The 19,737-nt window shown below is 41.6% G+C and overlaps 2 protein-coding genes across 2 annotated transcripts in view; one reads left to right on the top strand and one right to left on the bottom strand.

Moving 5' to 3' along the window:
• LOC122727656 (40S ribosomal protein S27-like) overlaps positions 1–19,737 on the bottom strand; it is a 50,777-nt gene that overhangs the window by 17,294 nt on the left and 13,746 nt on the right. The window contains exon 4 of the transcript XR_006353172.1: positions 567–708. The gene's annotated coding sequence lies outside the window, so the exon portion shown is untranslated. The remainder of the gene's footprint in view (positions 1–566; positions 709–19,737) is intronic.
• LALBA (lactalbumin alpha) lies at positions 4,739–7,196 on the top strand. The gene is given in 5 exon segments (XM_043965334.1): positions 4,739–4,790; positions 4,793–4,942; positions 5,911–6,069; positions 6,562–6,640; positions 7,145–7,196. Coding segments are annotated over 5 exon segments (492 nt in total).

Here is a 19,737-nt window from a genome sequence, read left to right as displayed (position 1 = left end):
TCAAAAAGCTTTCACTCCAATAGGAAGTGTACCTGAAATCCCCTCATTCCCACCTCCACACTCAGTATTGGCTGGGCTTGTTTCTCTCTTCCTCCCCTTTGGTCTATCTTGTTTCTCCTCTAAAGTCCTCCTCTGTTGCTGCATCATAGACATGGCCATTGAATCTCAGATTTGGAAAATATCTCAGAGGTCATACATCTAGTCCAACTAAATGAAACTCCTCTGCAACTCACCTAAATGGTCATTCAGCCTTTCCTTTAAGACTTTTTGCACAGGGGCAGCTAGGTGGCGCAGTGGATAGAGCACTGGCCCTGGAGTCCCGAGTACCTGAGTTCAAATCTGGCCTCAGACACTTAACACTTACTAGCTGTGTGACCCTGGGCAAGTCACTTAACCCCAAATGCCTCACTAATAAAAACAAAAACAAAAAAAACAAAAGACTTTCTGGGATAACCCTAATTCTTAGAAAGTATTTTTCCTTATCTCAAGCTTAAATTTGATTCCTGTAACTTCCCTCCATTGTTCTTAGTTCTGCCCTATGGGTCTGAGTGAAAGAAACTGGATACCTGTTTGACTTGACATTTCTTCAAAGCATCTTCTTTTGGCTTAACATCTTCAGTTCTTTCAACAGATTGTCGTCTGGCATGACTCTTATTCATCCTTCTTACCCTTCTTCCTCTGATACCCTCCAATTTATCAATGTCCTTCCTAAAATGACATTCACAAAATTTAATGCAATATTTGAGTTATAGTCTGACCACAGCAGAGAAAAGTTTAGTTCTTACTTCTGGAAGTTCTCTCCTCCCTCTCAGCCCACTCTCATCATGTAGGTGAAAGACTTATCAAGGACACCTGATTGTCTTTATCCTTAGTGTAGCTCAGAACTCTGAATGTCACTAATCTACTAGTCTCAATCTCCCCCATATCAGGCATGCTAGCAAACGCTGAGATTACAGGTGTATGACCATATTCTGGGAAGTCATACATCTTTTAATGAAACCCAAGTTTGCATTAGCTTTTTTTTGGCTGTCGTACCACAGTTTTTGCTCATATTGATCTTTCAGTGCATAAACACACAATACAAATGCCAATCTGCTAAAGCCTCCAGATTCTTTCCATGTAAACTATAGCCTAGATATGATTTCCATGCTCATAAAATAGAGGGTTTTGACCCTAGTAGGGAACTTTACATTTATCTCCATTAAATTTAATCTTTTTAGGCTTTGTCCTTTATTCTTGCCTGTCAATAACTTTTTGGATCTTGCCTCTCATCCATTATGTTAACTATCTATCCCAGTCTTTTATAATCTGAAAATTTAATAATCTAGTTAAATCTAAATAATTGGTAAAAGTGTTGAGGGGCAGCTAGGTGGCACAGTGGATAGAGCACCAGCCCTGGAGTCAGGAGTACCTGAGTTCAAATCCGGCCTCAGACACTTGACACTCACTAGCTGTGTGACCCTGGGCAAGTCACTTAACCCCAATTGCCTCACTAAAAAAAAAAAAGGTGTTGAAGAGAAAAAGTTCATGGAATTCCACTAGAGATTTCTCTTCAGATTGATAATGTCATTAATAATGATTATCTGGATTCAATCATTCAATCAGTTCTAAAGTCACTTTATTCATATAGCCTATAACATATAGAAATTTGGTTAACATGACCAGAAATGTAGATAAAGAACTGTTGTCTAACACTGGTCCTGTATCCTCTATATAATAATCTAGATTAAACTATGTCTAGAACATTTCTCTGATTTACCAATTTAGTAACACGAGAGAGAGAGAGAGAAATAAAGCTAGTCTAACATGGCCTGCTCTTGATGAAGCTATGTTGACTTTTAGTAATCACTATTCTTCCCAGAGGTCCACAAATTAGAATTTCATCTTGAGATTGTTTTCAGGGAGTGACTTTGACCTGATTCTATCTTTGGCAATGGCTGATGATCTGGTGATGTGTTGTGGCTGGTGACTGAAATGGAGGAAGATCATAGCTGTGTTTTTATGGGCCTACCCATGAGACAATTGGATGTTGATGGGCCTGGATACATTTTGAGAACCATCTTCTCTAATAATATTTCCTGTCCTTATCTCAAATCTTTTTTTTTTTTTTGGTGAGGCAATTGGGGTTAAATGACTTGCCCCAGGGTCACACAGCTAGTAAGTGTCAAGTGTCTGGGACTGGATTTGAACTCAGGTTCTCCTGAATCCAGGGCCGGTGCTTTATCCCCTGCACCACCTAGCTGCTCCCTTATCTCAACTCTTGAAGTTAATGTCTGATTACATGAGGCTAGGCAGGAAACAGGGAAATGTACATGTTCAACAAAGATGTTTGCTGCTATGGTAGGGGAGAGCCAACCCAGATTCCAAGTAGAAGGATTCCCTGTGACTAAGGAGGTCCTCCAGATGCTCTTATTTTCATATAAACATATATCATTCACCCCATTTTATTGATAGAGAAACAGGTTCAGAGAAGTTAAAAAAATAAAACTTGTCCAAGGTCACAGATAGCGATTGATAAAACACAGAACTGAACCAGGTTCTACAGTCTTCTCTCTTAAAGGTTGCCTCTCAAAGATCAGGTAACTAATTAGTTAATTAATTCTATGAGTATTTATTGATCATTTTTGTGCAAGGTATTTTGCTATGTGCTTCAGATACAAAAACAAAAACAAAAATGAAAAAGTTCCTGCTCTCAATGAGCTTACATTTTATGGAGAAAAGCTAACACTTATAGAATACTTTATGGCTTGCAGAAAACTTTATATATAATAGCTTTGATGTTTACTACATGTGTGACCTTGGATAAGTCACTTAATATTCTTTGGCCTCAGTTTGTTTATCTGTAAAATGAAAGAGTTGGACTAAGTGACCTCTGAAGCTCCTTCTAGCTTTAGATTTTTTATCTCATGATCCTTTTGTATCATCATTTTGATCCTCATAATAACCCTATTAGACAGGAGCTTTATTATCCCCACTTTAGAGATGAGGAGGCTGAGGCTGACGAGTCAAGTGACTTGCCCAGGGTCATTCAGGTAGTAATAACTGATATGAATTTAGAATATTGGTCTTCCTGATACCAAGTCTTGCTCTCTGTGACCACACTGACTCCCAGTTTGAGATTTAGGAGGCAATATAATTTAATGAAATACAAATATCTAAATTCAGAGTAAAGGCTTTGTGTATGAGACAGCACCTCACATAAGCTTTGAAGGGAACTAAAGAGTCTAAGAGGGGAAGGTGAAGAGGGAAGATATTTGGAGTGTGGTTGTTACAAAGGCACAGAGTTGGGAGACAGAATTTGGGGTTTTACAAAAAGCCAAAAGGCCAGTTTGGTGAGACCATAGAGTGAATGGAAGTGAATACTTTGTCATAAGCTGTTAAAGGCAGGCTGGAGCCCGATGGTAAGGGGCTTTAAATACCAAACAAGAGTTTCTATTTTTTCCCAAGCCACTGAAGATTCTTGAGCAGGGTGATGACATGGTCATGCCTGCACTTTATCAGGTGATTTAAAAAAAAATTTTTTTTTTTTGGTGGGGCATTGAGGGTTGAGTGACTTGAACAGGGTCACACAGCTAGTAAGCTAGTGTCTGAGGCCGGATTTGAACTCAGGTCCTTCTGAATCCAGGGTAGGTGCTTTATCCACTGTGCCACCTAACTGCCCCATACCTACACTTTAGAAATGCCAATTTGAGAGCTATGTGGAAGATGTATGACATAGGGAAGAGCCTGGAAGGAGAGAGACCAATTAGAAAGTGAGTGTAATAATCCAGGTAAGAGATGTCAAGATTCTGAACTAGGGTGGTTGTTGTCTTTGTTTGTCCTTCATTCTCAAAAATGACCATGACAACAGGGTGATGTCTTGACTTGCAATGAATTGGATTTAAGTGAGGCAGGGCTGTGCAAGGTCACCAACCTCACTTTCTCCTCCAGAGCCATCTGAGTCCAGTAGCAAGGTATAGATCAGGATAACTGGAGATGGTCCTGGATGTTTAAGGCAATTGGGGTTAGTGACTTGCACAGGGTCACATAACTGGTGAGTATCTGAAGTGAGATTTGAACTCAGGTTCTCCCAACTTTAGGGCCAGTGCTCTATCCACTATGCCACCTAGCTGCCCCATTAGGGTAGTAGTTGTATGAGCTGGTGTGAGCTGGTGTGAGTAAGGCTATGGAAGTAGATTTGACAAGATTTTGATTATAAGGAGAGACAGAGAGGGATTAATTAGGCTCTGGACCCTAGGCTCTCTAGATTCTGCTCTTGTCCAATGACTACCACACACCCCGGATATTTTTCTGGTTACATCTCTATTATTCCTCTGCCTCCTTCCCTGTCCTCAGTGGAGGCTCCCTCTCGTGAAACAGAGAGGGCCCTGAATCAGGGACGGGAAATATAAAATGAGGCTTTGGTGAAAACGAGGAATCATTGCTGGGGCCCTGCAGGCCTATAGTATCCCCTGCTGCCCTTCTATCAACCATGTCTACCTAGAGGCCTGCTCTCTTACCTTCAGGAACAAGGTGGGCAGGCCCTGATTCCTAGAACTAAAGCTACAATAAACAAAGATCTGAGAGTGAGGCCAACAGGAAATGAGGTGCCTCAGGGGTGAAGAATGGGGTCAGTGTGGGTGAGGTGGGGAAGGGGAAAATATTAGGAAAGAGAGCTGATCTATCAGTCCCTCCACCATCCTCTTCCTGGGGGCAGTGCCTCTTTACAAGGTTACTTGAATTCTTCCTCACCTCCCCCATGGTACAGGATAAGGATAAAAGCAGATGTCTCAGAGCTGTTCCCCGTTCCAGACCCCTGAAGCAGCCAAGATGATGTCTCTGCTCTCTCTGCTCCTGCTCGGCATTGTGCTCCCAGCCACCCAGGCCATAGAATTCAGGAAATGTGAACTGTCCCAGATATTTAGGGAACATGAAGTCGACAGAAATATCCCTCTGCCTGAATGTGAGTTCTCTCTTACCCTTCCCTATCTTCAACCCTTTCACTAGTTTTGTCCCCTCTCCTCTGCTCTCTGCTTCCCTTCTTCCTTCTCTTCCTGTTATTAATTACCCCCTCTCTTCCCTCTTTTCTTTCTCCTCCTCTTTTTCTCTGAACTATAGAAATGCAGTTGTAAAGGGACCCCAGAAGCCATGTAATCTAACCCTCAGCCAAGTCATGAATCTTTTACAAATGATCATAAATATCCTTGTTATTTAATTCCATCTTTTCTTTTCTCCTCTCCTCCTTGTCTCTCTGTCACTCTTTTTGAATCATAGTTGAAATTACAGTGGGAATGATTTTAACTCTAATTTTATAGTCATGTCCACTAGAGAGTTATAGTTGAAATAGGATGTTAAAAGGCATGTAATCTAACTATTTAAATCATGACTTGTCTTACAAGTGGTTTTCTTGCAAATTGTCACTGATTAAATAGTAGTTAATTTCCTTCTCTTCCCCTCTTTGTCTTGTTTGCCTTCTACCTCTTCTTCCTCTCCATCTCTTCTTTCCTTCCCTTCCCTTCCTCTTTTCTCTTTCTTCCTTTTCCTCTGCTATTATTCTCACTTACAAGAGGTTTCCTATTCACCTCTCCTTTTCCCTTATTTTTTCCTTTCCCTTCCTCTCTCCTCTTCTTCTCAAATCATAAACTTGCAGTTGGAAGGAATATCAGAGGTCATCTCATCCAAACCCTACCTAGATATTTTTGTTTATCCATTAATCATTTCCCACCCTCTCCTTATCTCTTACTCTCTTCCTCCCCCTTCTCCGTCCATTCTCTCCTCTCTTTGCATATCTCTTTTTTGATCTCTGCCGTCCTTTGGCTCCTCACTCTCACCCCCACCTACTGAATAGTTTTAACTAGCCTGGGGGTCTCAGAGTCCCATCTCTGTCCAGCTTGGAGGTCTGTTTCACCTCTCTCACTTTATTTCCCTTAGTGATCTGTACCATCTTCCATAGCAGTGGCTTTAACACCCAAACTAAGGTTAATAACAACGGCAACAAAGAATATGGAATATTCCAGATCAGAAACAATGGATGGTGTGCGGAAAAGCAGGAAGATGTAGAAAAAAGTGTCTGTGGCATTCTTTGCTCCAGTGAGTAATTTCATATGCTCTTCCTGCTCTTTTAACCCCTGATCTCCAACATCTTTCCTTTGAGCTGTTTCATCATTGCCTACACAGCTGATGAGATCCTAGCCTTAGCTGTGGGCCTTGAATAGACAGTCTTTACATTGGTACTGTCCCCATTTTTCTTAGCTAAGGTCTCAAGCTTCAGGAGCAGACAGAAAGAGCTGGTCAGAAACTTGGAAGCTGACATATTTTATTTCTTGGGTGACATTAGCTCCTGAGGCCAAGCTCTCTTCCTGAAGAGGTCCCTGATTATCCTCTTTTCCCACAGAGCACTGGATACACTCCCTGTGTAGGGATAGGAGATCAAACAAGGTCTCGAGGCAGCACCAGCGCTAGTCTGGGGCTGGTTCCAATTTGGGGGGTTAGGGTTTTCCATTTCCAGTAATGAGGGAATGTGGGGAGGGTTCATCTTTCTGAGCAACACTCTTTCTTTCCCATCTTCTTCCCTAATGCCAGAACTCCTGGATAATGACATTACTGATGACATTGTGTGTGCCAAGAAGATCTTACAGCTACCTGAAAGGCTTGACTACTGGTAAAACACACCTCTATCCCTTACTTGCCTTAAACATTCCCCTCACTTTGGCCCTAAATCTCCTAGCCTTGGGATCCAGAGGAGCATAAATCCCAGGTCTCTAGTTCTTTTCTAGTCATCCCAGCTCTCCTGTGGCATGGAGTCTCCACCAGAAAGCTAAAAACCAACTTTCCCTTCACATAGCTTCTTCCATTTCTATACCTATCCACCCCGCCCCCCCATTATCCTCCTACCACCAAACTGAATATCAATCATCGCCCTACTGTCCTCTATAACTTCAGAATATTCTTAGGCAGTGGCTCAAAGGCTTGTTAGTGACACCTTATCCTGTCCCTTATAATAAGTCTGGGAAGACCTCCATTAAGCTCCATCCCACTTTCTCTTCCCACCTATTACCCAAATCCTGGGTCAAGATAGAACCACCCCCACCAAGCTTCCTCTTCCCTCATTCTTGGCCTGGAACAGGGCTGCTAACCAAGTTGGCTTCTTCCTTTCCTTTCTCAGGAAGGCCCATAAAACATTCTGCCTTGAGAACCTGGACCAGTGGAGGTGCTAGCCCAACACTGTTCTCAATGCCCCTTCCTTGTTTCTTCTTCTGGAACCTCCCCCTTGGATTAAGTGACTCCAAGCTGCTTGCTCTAAGACCCTTATGCCCCGCTTCCCAGCAAGGAATGACACTATGGGCACCACCATGGGCATCGTATTCTAGAATGAGGAGCTCTCACCTTGCCCAGTGTTCTCCTGAAGCCATTTCCTCCATAGCAACTAGGGATACTTCACTATCTGTCTTGAATAAAAAGTCTATCTCTGAGTGGCTGTATATGTTTACTGGAGGAATGGATCTCAGGCAGAGGGTGAGGAACAGGGTGGTGGGTGGGAGAGTGGGCACAACTCCTCTAAAAAGCTATTTTCCATCTCTATTAAGATTTGTTGTTGTTGTTGTTGTCGTCCTTCATTCTCAAAGAGGACCAGGACATTGGGGTGATGCTATGACTTGCAGTGAATTGGATTTTAAATGAGGGAGGGCTGCGCAAAGTCACCAGCCTCACTCTTTCCTCCAGAGCTATCTGGGTCCAGTGGCAGGATATACATTAGGACAACTGGAGATGGCCCTGGATATTTGGGGCAATTGGGATTAAGTGACTTGCCCAGGGTCACACAGCTAGTCTGAGATGAGATTTGAACTCAGGTCCTGCCAATTTCAGTGCCAGTGCTCTATCTACCGCACCACCTAAGAGGAGTAAAAAGGATTTTTAGAACTTCCTGTTAGGAGTACAAGATGAGACTGTGAGTTATTCCCTGGACAGATTAAACAAGCTTTATGATAATATACCAGTCAGTACCAGAGGGCACCCTAGATGATCTGCCATGTTCCTAAGTGTCTTTCTCCTGCTCTCAGAGCTGCAGGTATGCCTTGCTTTCTTCCATTTCTGACCGTATTCCTACATTAGTCTTTTGAAAATATTTGGATTGTTTAACAAAGTATCAGGGTTCGGTCCCTCGCTCTTCCTGTTGATCCCTTTTCTGATGAGTTTCACTTGAGGTCATTTACAAGTTATACTTTATAGGAGTTTTAATCAGAAATAACAGTCATGAATCAAAGCAGGTCAATGTTAGTACCCACATTCTCCATACTCAGCACCTCCATTTCTCTGTACCAGTCCCCAAGGGGCAGGCTAGTTCATTTTCTTATTGCTTTCAGCTAGAAGTGGGCAGGACTATCCCTCGGGGTTTTTCACTCACCGACACCAGTGCTTGATATGATATAGGAACTCAGGGCACCTGCAGACCACTAGGGATGGAAAACTCACCACTTCATAAAAAGGCCAATAGCTTTTGCTCCAAACCTACAATTCATTGGTATAGAACAGGAGGAAACTCCCTCTACTAATTCAGATCAACAAACGCAGCAGCTTGTCATTTGATAGAGTTGCCTGGGGGTGCAGCGAGAGGGTAACGATCTTTGCTAGAATCACACGGCCAGTATATAAGAAGGTCAGGACTTAAGCCCAGGTTGTCTCGACTCCAGAACTGACCTGTGTCTTCTATGCCATGGTGCTTCATCTGCTTTTGGATGTCTAACTGTTAGCTGGTTTTCACTTGCGTAGCAGAACTGGGAAGGTGTGGTAAGCAGGGTTATTCAGCTATTTGTCCCCCCTCCACCCTACTACTGGTTCACCTAAATAAGTCTCCCAGATGAACCCTCCATGTTCTGGGCTAATTGTGTTAAAGGATCTGTCATTCTTTCTCTATTTTCTAGTTCCAATCCCTGAGCCAGAGACAGCACTCTGACAAAACCCTTCACTGTTAGAGCTATTTCTTTTTCTCTGCTGAGGATGCTCTTCCCCTCATACCTCCTCCCAACTACAGTTCCAATAAGTACAACCAAACTAGCAAAGGCCTGTGGTTAATCAGAAATAACAGTCTAAAGAATAGCCTGTGTCTAAAACAAAGAATGGTAAACATTTTGCCTATGCCTATCAAGAAAGGCTTGGGGTTTCTGTGAGAGATGATCTGTAAAATGCTTAACCCAGTGCCTGGCACATAGTAGGTGCTTAATAAAGGATTGTTCCCATTTCCCCATGAAAGGGCTCAAGGGAGACACAGTATTACCATACTGGAGTCCCTAGTCCAGTAGCAGGCTTCAGCAACACAGCATCTAATCTGACACTCCTCAGGCTTGTTGATTGGTCCCAACAGCCTCAGTCCCAGAGTCACTTGGGAGCCTTTCTTTAGGGTGGGGGCTTCAACCTGCCTTTAATTGTTCCACCGCCATGTAGTTTCTGATGACTTTTCTTTCTTCAGCTTCTGGTATTCCTTACACATCTTGGGAATATCTGAGTTCCTTTTCTCCTCCTAATTCCACCTGCACTGACTTTTTATTTTTTTTGTGGGGCAATGGGGGTTAAGTGACTTGCCCAGGGTCACACAGCTAGTAAGTGTCAAGTGTCTGAGGCTGGATTTGAACTCAGGTACTCCTGAATCCAGGGCTGGTGCTTTATCCACTGTGCCACCTAGCTGTCCCTGCACTGACTTTTAAAGGTCACTTGGGGGAGAAGGGGGGAAGGTCTATTACTGCTTATCCATTCTTCTTACTCCCTTTTAAATTTACTCAGGAGACTTGTTTGTACGTCATGAAGGGATCACTTGGCATAGCCTCAATTTTTTTTCTAGTTAAATGGTGGGCTTTCAAGGATCAATTCCTTATGCTTAAAACATGATAAATTCTATCTTTCTGCAGTTTTCATTCTTTGTTTTTAGTCCTACCTTAAGGAACTAATCAGAGCAAATCTTCCTTTTCTATGTGACAGCCCTTTAAATACTTGAAGATAAAGACAATTTGTAAGTTTTCTTACTTTTCTTAACTCTTCTTTTCTGGTCTGGGCTGGAAACAACCTTTTACAAAAGAAAACTAGTCCATCTCTTTGACACTAAGATAACGTATAGAAATGTAAACATCACTTGGTTGAAGAAGGTTGCTTAGGTACCTTTATAATTAGAAAAGACTCCATTGCCATCATAAAATCTTAGAGCTTGAAAAGAACAGAGAACACTTATTCCAACTCCAACATTTTACATACGAAGAAGCAGAAGCCTAAGATTAGTGAGCAAACAGATGCACTGAGATTTTACAATGTTTTCTTTCATATAACCTATGACCAATATCCCTCCTGTTTGTTCAAAGTCTAAACACACAAGTCATTCCTTATGTATAGATATTAATAATTAATAAGTTGTTTTTCAGTTGGAATGGTGTTTTCATTATTTTCTTTAAAAATCTAGCATGCGGGGCAGTTAGGTGGCGCAGTGGATAAAGCACTGGCCCTGGATTCAGGAGGATCTGAGTTCAAATACAGCCTCAGACACTTGACATGTACTAGCTGTGTGACCCTGGGCAAGTCACTTAACCCCCATAGTCCCGCAAAAAAAAAAAAAATCCAGCATGCCATATTATATTATACATATAGGGCATCAATGTGGCAAAGTGAATAGAGTGCCAGTCCTGAAGTCAGGAAGACTCCTCTTCCTGAGTTTATATCTGGCCTCAGATACTCGCTCTCTGTGTGGCTCTGGGAAAGTCATTTAACTCTGTTTGCCTCAGTTTCCTCATCTATAAAATGAGCTGGAGAAGGAAATGGCAAACCATTCCAGTATCTTTGCCAAGAAAATTCCAAATGGGGTCACAAAGAGTTGGACACAACTGAAATGACTGAACAATGTTGTATTATATCAACAGATATCAGATTTACAGATTCAAAAGTATGGCACAAAGGTGGTGTATGTATCATAGGATTTTAAAAAACATTCAGGTGTAACGATTGGAATGACGCCACCTGCTGGAGACTTACTGTAGAAGAGTTCCGCCCATGAAGCAAAGGTCTTTGAGGGCAAGACCAGGAGTCTTTTCTTTGGCATCAGGAAGTGACGCGGGCTAGTGGGAGGAGGAAGGAAGAGACTGGCGCTCAGCCTCACTCTCTTTCCTTTGGACTCTGGTGGAGAGTGGAGCTAGAAATGTGCTCTCCCTTTAATAGATAGGAATCTAGGCCTTTCTCTCTCTCTTTACCAAATTCTTGTTTTCCTTAATAAATGCTTAAAAGCCTAACTCTTGCTAAAGTTTATAATTTATTGGCGACCACTTATTAGATATTTTAGACAGACTAGCTAGAATTTTAGCCCTTAACACAGGGGTAGCTAGGTGGCGCAGTAGAAAGAGCACTGGCCCTGGATTCAGGAGGACCTGAGTTCAAATCTGGCCTCAGACACTTTACACACTTACTAGCTGTATGACTCTGGGCAAGTCACTTAACCCCAATTGCCTCACACACACATACAAAAAACACAACAACATATTCAAATACTTCACACAAAAAAGAGTACTAACTGGTGCCAAATGCCACTAAACTCATTTACACAACATGTAAATACGTAATTTAAATAAGACCGTAAAAATCAAGGGAGGGGCAGCTAGGTGGCACAGTGGATAAAGCACTGGCCTTGGATTCAGGAGGACCTGAGTTCAAATCTGACTTCAGACACTTGACACTTACTAGCTGTGTGACCCTGGGCAAGTCACTTAACCCCAACTCACCAAAAAAAAAAAAAGAAAGAAAGAAAGGATGAAAAAAAATCAAGGGAAAACTACTTCATAAACTCTCTTTAATATTAATGTGCTCTATGTTCCACTAGCAAATATCTGGGTATTGCTTCTTCTTAAGGTACAAAATGTCCTTGCAAGAAGAATCCCATTTCATATTCACAGGATAACTAGAATTATATTCACAATCGTCACAATGGCTACCCTGTGCTAGGTTTTCTGAAACAAAGTAGGTAAAATTTATGAGTTTCAGATGGCTAGGACTTAGATCTGCTGTCCTTTAAAACTATCTAAACTATTTTTAAATAAATAAAAGTTTCAAAACTATTTAAAACTGGGGCAACTAGGTGGCACAGTGGATAGAGCACCGGCCCTGGAGTCAGAAATACCTGAGTTCAAATCCGGACTCAGACACTTAACACTTACTAGCTGTGTGACCCTGGGCAAGTCACTTAACCCCAATTGCCTCACCAAAAATAAAATAAAATAAAAAACTATCTAAAATATTAACCATGTACTTTAAAAAACTGAATGAGGACCTACATAAAAAGAAGAAAAACATTACTTCGAAAAAGACAGACCATTATGAAATACTGATTCTTCTCTTCATTTAAGAGGCAAAGCTGACTTACCAATCCATAACACCTCACAGGGCCAGATAACACTGACTGACCTCCAAATGGGGTTCACATCAGCTGTCATCGGTTTTGGCCTAGGAGTATGGCATCTAGAAATAGGGTATATGGGATATTCAAGGAGAGCTAGTACCTCTGACATTAGAGTTCGCTGAGCCCTTGTCAGGGCCGTTCATCCAAAACCTTTGTTGTCTACTTGGCATTCAACTCTTACCTGTGGCTCTAAGAAGCTAGAGCATGCCCAGTGGCCATACCCTGATAAACCATCTAGATGGGCTAAGCCCAGTGGAGGGTAACCAACAGGCCACAAAATCGTAAGTAAATTAGGGGGACGTCTATCCCAAGCATGTTAAGATTTCTCCCAGTAGAATGGGAAGTTGAGAACAATTTGCTCCAATGGTCATGAAGGTGACTGAAGCAGGTACTGTGCTCGGTCAGACATGGAAGACACCATGGTTATCCACCCCATGCCAGGCCATCATCAGTTGTCCTAACTTTCGTCTTGCTACTGGATTTCCGCGGCCCTGGATGACTCGGTGCAATTCTGCCTTACTTAATCCAATTCAGAAGGAGCCAAGACATCAAGGTGCAATATGCCAGCATATTGCACAAAAAGCTTATCTAAGCTACCGAGACCCTTTTATACATGGGGACCTAAAGATTAGCTACTTTCTGCAAGAAACAAAACCTAGAGAGGAAAATAAAATTTGAGGTAATCTTGGGTGATACATAATGATAATGAACATTTATATAACACTGACTCGTGCCAGGCACTGTGCTAAGCACTTTACAATTGTTATCTCATTTGATTCTCACAACAACCCTGGGAAGTAAGGTACTATTATTATCCCCACTTCTCAGATGAGGAAACTGAGGCAAACAGAGGTTAAGTCACTTGCCCAGGGTCACATAGATAGTAAGTATATGGGCCTGATTTGAAGTTAAGTATGGTTAGCTTACCATCAGCAGACTAATAAAAAATCAATTCAAATGAAATGAAATGAAAAAAAGAAAAAATATAAAATAGCTTTCAATCCTTTCTGGCTCATTTTCACTTCACATCCACATGAGAATTTTGTCCCAGTGACAAATAGGATGATATATTACTGTAAAAACCAAGCCACATTTTAAATATTTTTTCCCCCTGGGGCAATGAGGGTTAAGTGACTTGCCCAGGGTCACACAGCTGGTAAGTGTCAAGTGTCTGAGGCCACATTTGAACTCAGGCCCTCCTGAATTCAGGGTCAGTGCTTTATCCACTGTGACACCTAGCTGCCCCCCAATACTTTCTATATAAATGAAATATAACATGAGAAATTATTTTTATATAGAATTCTGACTTCCCCCATTCCAAAGTCCTTCTTGATAAAATAAAGTCAACTCTCCTTAGGGTATAAACCTGGAAGTTAAGATGTTCTCCTTGGTCCTGGTCACAGTCATAAACATTTAGGAATCTTGATAAGATAAGAATGGCCCTTCTAAATTCTTGTCACAGCAATAAAAATTTGATCTGGGGTGAATTTTTTTTTTGAGGCAATTGGGGTTAAGTGACTAGCCCAGGGTCACACAGCTAGTAAGTGTTAACTGCCTGAGGCCGGATTTGAACTCAGGTACTCCTGACTCCAGGGCCGGTGCTCTATCCATTGTGCCACCCAACTGCCCCATCTGGGGTGAATATTAATAGTTAACCCTTGGTTGGGAGGGTGGTCTGCTATCAGCCCTTCCTTTTAATATAGCCTCCAAATTAAGTTGACCAATCAGAAGTGATTAGGGTGACAAAGAGTCAGACACAACTGAAACGACTGAACAACAACAATGTGACACAGTGGTAAGTGCTGAAGATACAAAGAAAGGCGAAAGACAGTCTGTTCTCAAGGACTTCACAGTCTAAGGAGTGAGACAACATGGAAACAACTATGTACAAATAAGCTATATACAGGACAAATTAGAGATAATTAACAGAGGGAAGGCACTAGAATTAAGGGGTATCTGGAAAGCCTTCCTGTAGAAGGTGGGATTTTAGCTGGGACTTGAAGGAAGTCAAGGAATCCAGGAGGTAGAAATGAGGAGAGAGCATTCCAGGCAGGGGGGATAACCAGTGAAAATGCCTAGTGTCAGAAAATAGAGTGTCTTTTTCACAGGAAGTAACATTAAGGAGACCAGTGTCATTGGATTGTAGAATATTTTGGGCAGAGGTTAAGGTATGAGAAAACTGGAAAGGTAAGAAGCAGCCAGGTTATAAAAGCCAAGTATTTGGGGCAGCTAGGTGGCACAGTGGATAGAGCACTGACCCTGGAGTCAGGAATACCTGAGTTCAAATCCGGCCTCAGACACTTAACACTTACTAGCTGTGTGACCCTGGGCAAGTCACTTAACCCCAATTGCCTCACTAAAAAAAAAAAAAAAAAAAAAAAGGCAAATATTTGGTATGGATGCATTGTGAAGATTATTGAATAGAGGGTGACATGATTAGACTTGCACTTTAGGGAGATAACTTTGGCAGCTAACTGAAAGATGGAGGAGAGTAGGGAGACACTTGAGGTAAACAATTGAAAAGCTATAGGTATGACACGATGAGAGCCTGTGCCAGGGTGGTGGCAGCATCGGAGGATAGAAGTGGCATGGGTATATGAGAGATGTTACAAAGTTACCAAGTTAAAATTGACAGGCCTTGGCAATATGTTGGATATGAGAGAAGGGTGAAAGAAAGTGAGGAGTCAAGGATGAGACCTTGGTTGTGAACTTGGGTGACTGGGACAATGGTGTTCTTCTTGACAGTAATAGGGAAATTCAGAAAAGGGAAGAGTTTGGGGAAGGGAAGAAGAATGACTTTAGTTTTGTGTATGTTGAGTTTAAGATATCTATGGGACATCTAGTTTGACCTGCCCAACAGGAAGTTGAGATGAGAGCAGAAAAGTTAGGGCTAGATAAGTAGATCTGAGAACCATCAGCATATTGGTGATGACAGAATCCATGGGAGCTGATGAGCTCACCAAGTGAAGTCACCAAGAGAAAAGGGCAGAGGGACAGAGCCTTATGGAATACCCATGGTTATGAGACATATCCTGGATGAAGATGCAACAAAAACAGTGAGAAGGAGAGGTCAGGTAGGAGGAAAAGTAGGAGAGAAGAGTGTCATAGAAATCTGGAGAGAAGAGAGTATCATGTCAAAGGCTACAAAGAAGTCAGAGGATAAGGATTGGAATGAGGCCATTTGATTAGTCAATAAAGAGGCCTTGGTAAATTTGGAAAGAGCATTTTCAGTTGAATGATGAAGTCAGATATCAGACTATAGAGAGTTAAGAAGAGAGTAAGAAAAAAGGAAGTGAAGATACCTACTATAGAAGGCCTTCTCAAGGAGTTTAGCCACAAAAGAGAGGAAAAATATGGGTTGATAGCTAGTGGGGGGTGAATTAGGTGGATTAGGTGAGGGTTTTTTGATAATGGAGGAGGGCATGTTTGTAGGCAGGAAGGAAGCAATCATTAGACAAAAAGAGATTGAAGAGAAGTGAGTGAAGATAGTAGTGGGATGGGGAAATATTTTTTTAAAATTAGTATCAATTGTATTCTCTTTTTTGGTCATAAAAGTATTTTATTATTTTCTAGTTACATGTAGAGATAGTTTTCAACATTTGTTTTTATAAGATTTCTAGTTTCAAATTTTCTCCCTTCCCCCTCCCTCCCCTCTTCCTAAGAGAGCAAGCAATCTGATATAGATTATATATGTACATTAAACATATTTCTGCATTAGTCATGCTATGAAAGAAGAATCATAACAAAAGGGAAAAACCTCAAAAAAGGAAAACAAAAAAAGTAGAAATAGTATGGTTCAATCTGCGTCTAGATTCCACAGTTCTTTTTTTTTTTTTCTGGATTTGGAGAGCATTTTCCATTTGCTTTGGAACTATCTTGGACCATTGTATTGCTGAGAAGAGTCAAGTCTATCACAGTTGATCAACACACAATGTTGTTGATACTGTGTACAATGTTCTCCTGATTCTGCTCATTTCACTCAGCATCAGTTCATGTAAGTCCTTCCAGGTTTCTCTGAAATCTGCCTGCTCATCATTTCTTCACATTGATTTTTTTTTTTTTTTTAGTGAGGCAATTGGGGTTAAGTGACTTGCCCAGGGTCACACAGCTAATAAGTGGTAAGTGTCTGAGGCCGGATTTGAACTCAGGTACTCCTGACTCCAGGGCTGGTGCTCTATACACTGTGCCACCTAGCTGCCCCCACATTGATTTTTAAAAAAACACAAAACTTTGTGTTCTAAATTTTCTTCTTCCTTCCCTCCTCAACCCTCCCTGTGGAATCAAGCAATTCAGTGTAAGTCATACATGTGCAGTTATGCCAAGCATCTTTACATTAGTCAAGTTGTGAAAGAAAATAGGCAGAATAACTTTAGAAAGAGGAGCTAACATAAAATTATACTTCAATCTATATTCAAATACCATCAGTTCTTCCTCTATTGATGATTTGCATTTTTCATGCATCCTTTTGATGGAATCCTGCTCATCATTTCTTTCACAGTTACTATTGCTAACTGTATTACCCTCCATCCTATTCCCTCCCCTTGATATTTATTCTATTTTCTATCTTCTTTCACCCTATCCCTCATCAAAAGTGTTTTGATTTTTACTACTCCCTCCCCCACTCTGTCCTCTCTTCCTTCACCTCTCTTCCCCTTTTCCCCTTCCCCTCCCACTTTCCCTCAGGGAAAAATATATTACTATACCCACTTGAGTGTGTATGTTATTCCCTCTTTGAGCCAATTCTGATGAAAGGCTCACTCACTTCCCCGCTCCTTCCCCATTTTCCCTTCCACTCTATAAGCTTTTCCTTGTTTCTTTTATGTGAGCTACTTCCACATTTCCCTTTCCCTTCCAGTGCATTCCTCTTACCCCTTAACTTTATTTTAAAGATGTCATCATGGGTCAGCTAGGTGACACAGTGGACAAAGCACCAGCCCTGGACCCAGGAGGCCTCTAGCCCAAATCCAGCCCCAGACATAAGCCACCCCACCCTGCCCGACCCACAAAAAACAAGGATAAATGCTTTACAGATATCATCCCTTCATATTCAATTCACAACTGTGCCCTCTAAGTATATTCCTTTCAGCTGTCCTAGTACCGAGAAAGTTCTTATGAGTTGGAAGTATTATCTTCTCATGTAAGAATGTAAACAGTTTAACCTTTTAATATCCCTCATGAAGTCTTTTTCCTGTTTACCTTTTTATCCTTCTCAAGGGTCTTGTATTTGAAAGTCAAATTTTCTATTCAGTTCAGGTCTTTTCATCACTAATGCCTGAAAGCCCTCTTTTTCATTGAAGTCCCTTTTTTCCCCCTGAAACATTATACTCAGTTTTGCTGGGTAGGTGATTTTAGGTTGTAGTCCCAGTTCCTTTGCCCTCTGGAATATCATATTACATGTCCTCTGATCCTTTCATGTAGCAGCTGCTAGACCTTGTGTTATCCTGACTGTGGCTCCACAGTATTTGAATTCTTTTTTTCTAGCTGCTTGCAATATTTTCTCCTTGACCTGGGAGCTCTGTAATTGGGCTATAATATTCTTGGAAGTTTTCCTTTTAGGATCTCTTTCAGGAGGTGATTGGTGGATTCTTTCAATTTCTATTTTACCTTCTGCTTCTAGAATATCAGGATAATTTTCCTGGACAATTTCTTGGAAAACGATGTCTAAGCCCTTTCTTCGATCATGGCTTCCAGGTAGTCCAATGATCTTCGAATTATCTCTCCTTGGATCTATTTTCCAGGTTAGTTATTTTTCCAAGGAGATATTTCATATTGCCCTCTTTTTTTTTTATTCAATTGGATTTGCTTTACTGTGTCTTGGTTTCTCATAAAGTCACTAGCTTCCATTTGTTCAATCCTAATTCTTAGGCAATTATTTTCTTCAGAAAACTTTTGTATTTCCTTTCCCATTTGGCTTTTCAAGCAGTTGACTTTTTTCTCATGACTCTCCTGCATTGCTCTCATTTCTCTTTCCATTCTTCCCTCCATCTCTCTAAATCTTCCTTCTATCTCTCCTACTTTCTCTTCAAAGTCCCTTTTGAGTGCTTCCATGGACTGAGACCAATTCATATTTTTCTTGGAAGCTTTGGATGTTGTTGCTTTGACTTTGTTATTATCTTCTGAGGGTGTATTCTGGTCTACCCCACCCCCAAAGAAGCTATCTATTGTCTGCTATTTTCTTTGTCTACTCATCTCAACCCAGAAGCAGATGTCTGATTGAAATCTGATTCTCTATGGTTGGTAGTTTGGCATGCCTGTGCCCCTCCCCCACTGGGCCACCACCACTTGATTTGGCCCACTGGTTCAGAACCAGGGTGCTTTGCCCCAACTCCAGCAGAGACTGCAGCAACTTCACCCTGGCCAACTGCTGAACCCCCTCATCAGTCTGTGAGCTGAGCCTCAGAAGAAGCCACTGGTGTCAAAGACTCAGAGGTTATTTCCCACTTTTGGCCAAAGGAAGGGGGTCTGAAAGAGCCCCTACCCTTCTGGCCAGTAACCACTACAAGCCAGTTGGGTCAGGATGAGATGTTGCCCAGGGGGTCAGTTCCTTGAAGGGACCTATTGGGGAAGTGTGTCTCAGGTATCATTGCTATCCATTGTTTGCTTGCAAGCAGAAAAGTGGGAAGGGAGGAGTGAGGGAAATGCAAACACACACTTTTATGTGACTGGGCACATAACAAAAGGGAAGAGAAAGAAACAAAACAAAACAAAACAAAAACTAGAACAGTATATTCAGCCATCCTCAAAAATTTTGGGACAGCTGTCTCATCTGGGTGTTGGCTGCTTCTGAGTCTGTACTAGATGAACCTTGAAGTCCCTGGAGGGTTCTGTCATTCATTCAGGAGCAGGGATTTTCTTCAAATGATCCAGGAATACACACCACAAGTTTGGCAGCTGTGGGAGTAGTGAGAAGGACCTGGTAGGAGCTCTTAGAAACAATGACTGGTTGCACATAGAGATGGTTCAGTTTCCTATCCATGCAGGACTAGGTTCAAACAATGCAATAAGGCATGAGTCATATCTGACAGCCAATCATGTATTCACAGTGTGTTAAAACAAATTAAAAAAAAAAAAAACAAGGCTCAGGATTAATCAGATGGGAATTTTCCTTTTGAGAAAGGAAATAGCACAATGAGAAAATAGAGTCATGAGGATCCTCCCTTGGGCCAGGCCAAAGTCATTCTGAAAACTTTTTCCAGGCATGGACATCCACCTTTAGTACTTCCCATACTGCAGCACATACCATTTTCTACTATTGGCTTCATGACAATACAATTATCCTTGTAATCAAAGCTCAAAATGATAGTGTTATAGTCCCAGGAATTTTTACCTTAAAT

The sequence above is a fragment of the Dromiciops gliroides genome, chromosome 5 (assembly GCF_019393635.1).
Source record: "Dromiciops gliroides isolate mDroGli1 chromosome 5, mDroGli1.pri, whole genome shotgun sequence".
Taxonomy (NCBI): domain Eukaryota; kingdom Metazoa; phylum Chordata; class Mammalia; order Microbiotheria; family Microbiotheriidae; genus Dromiciops; species Dromiciops gliroides.
Note: the sequence above shows the minus strand (reverse complement) of the source record. Positions and strands in the feature narration are given on the sequence as shown.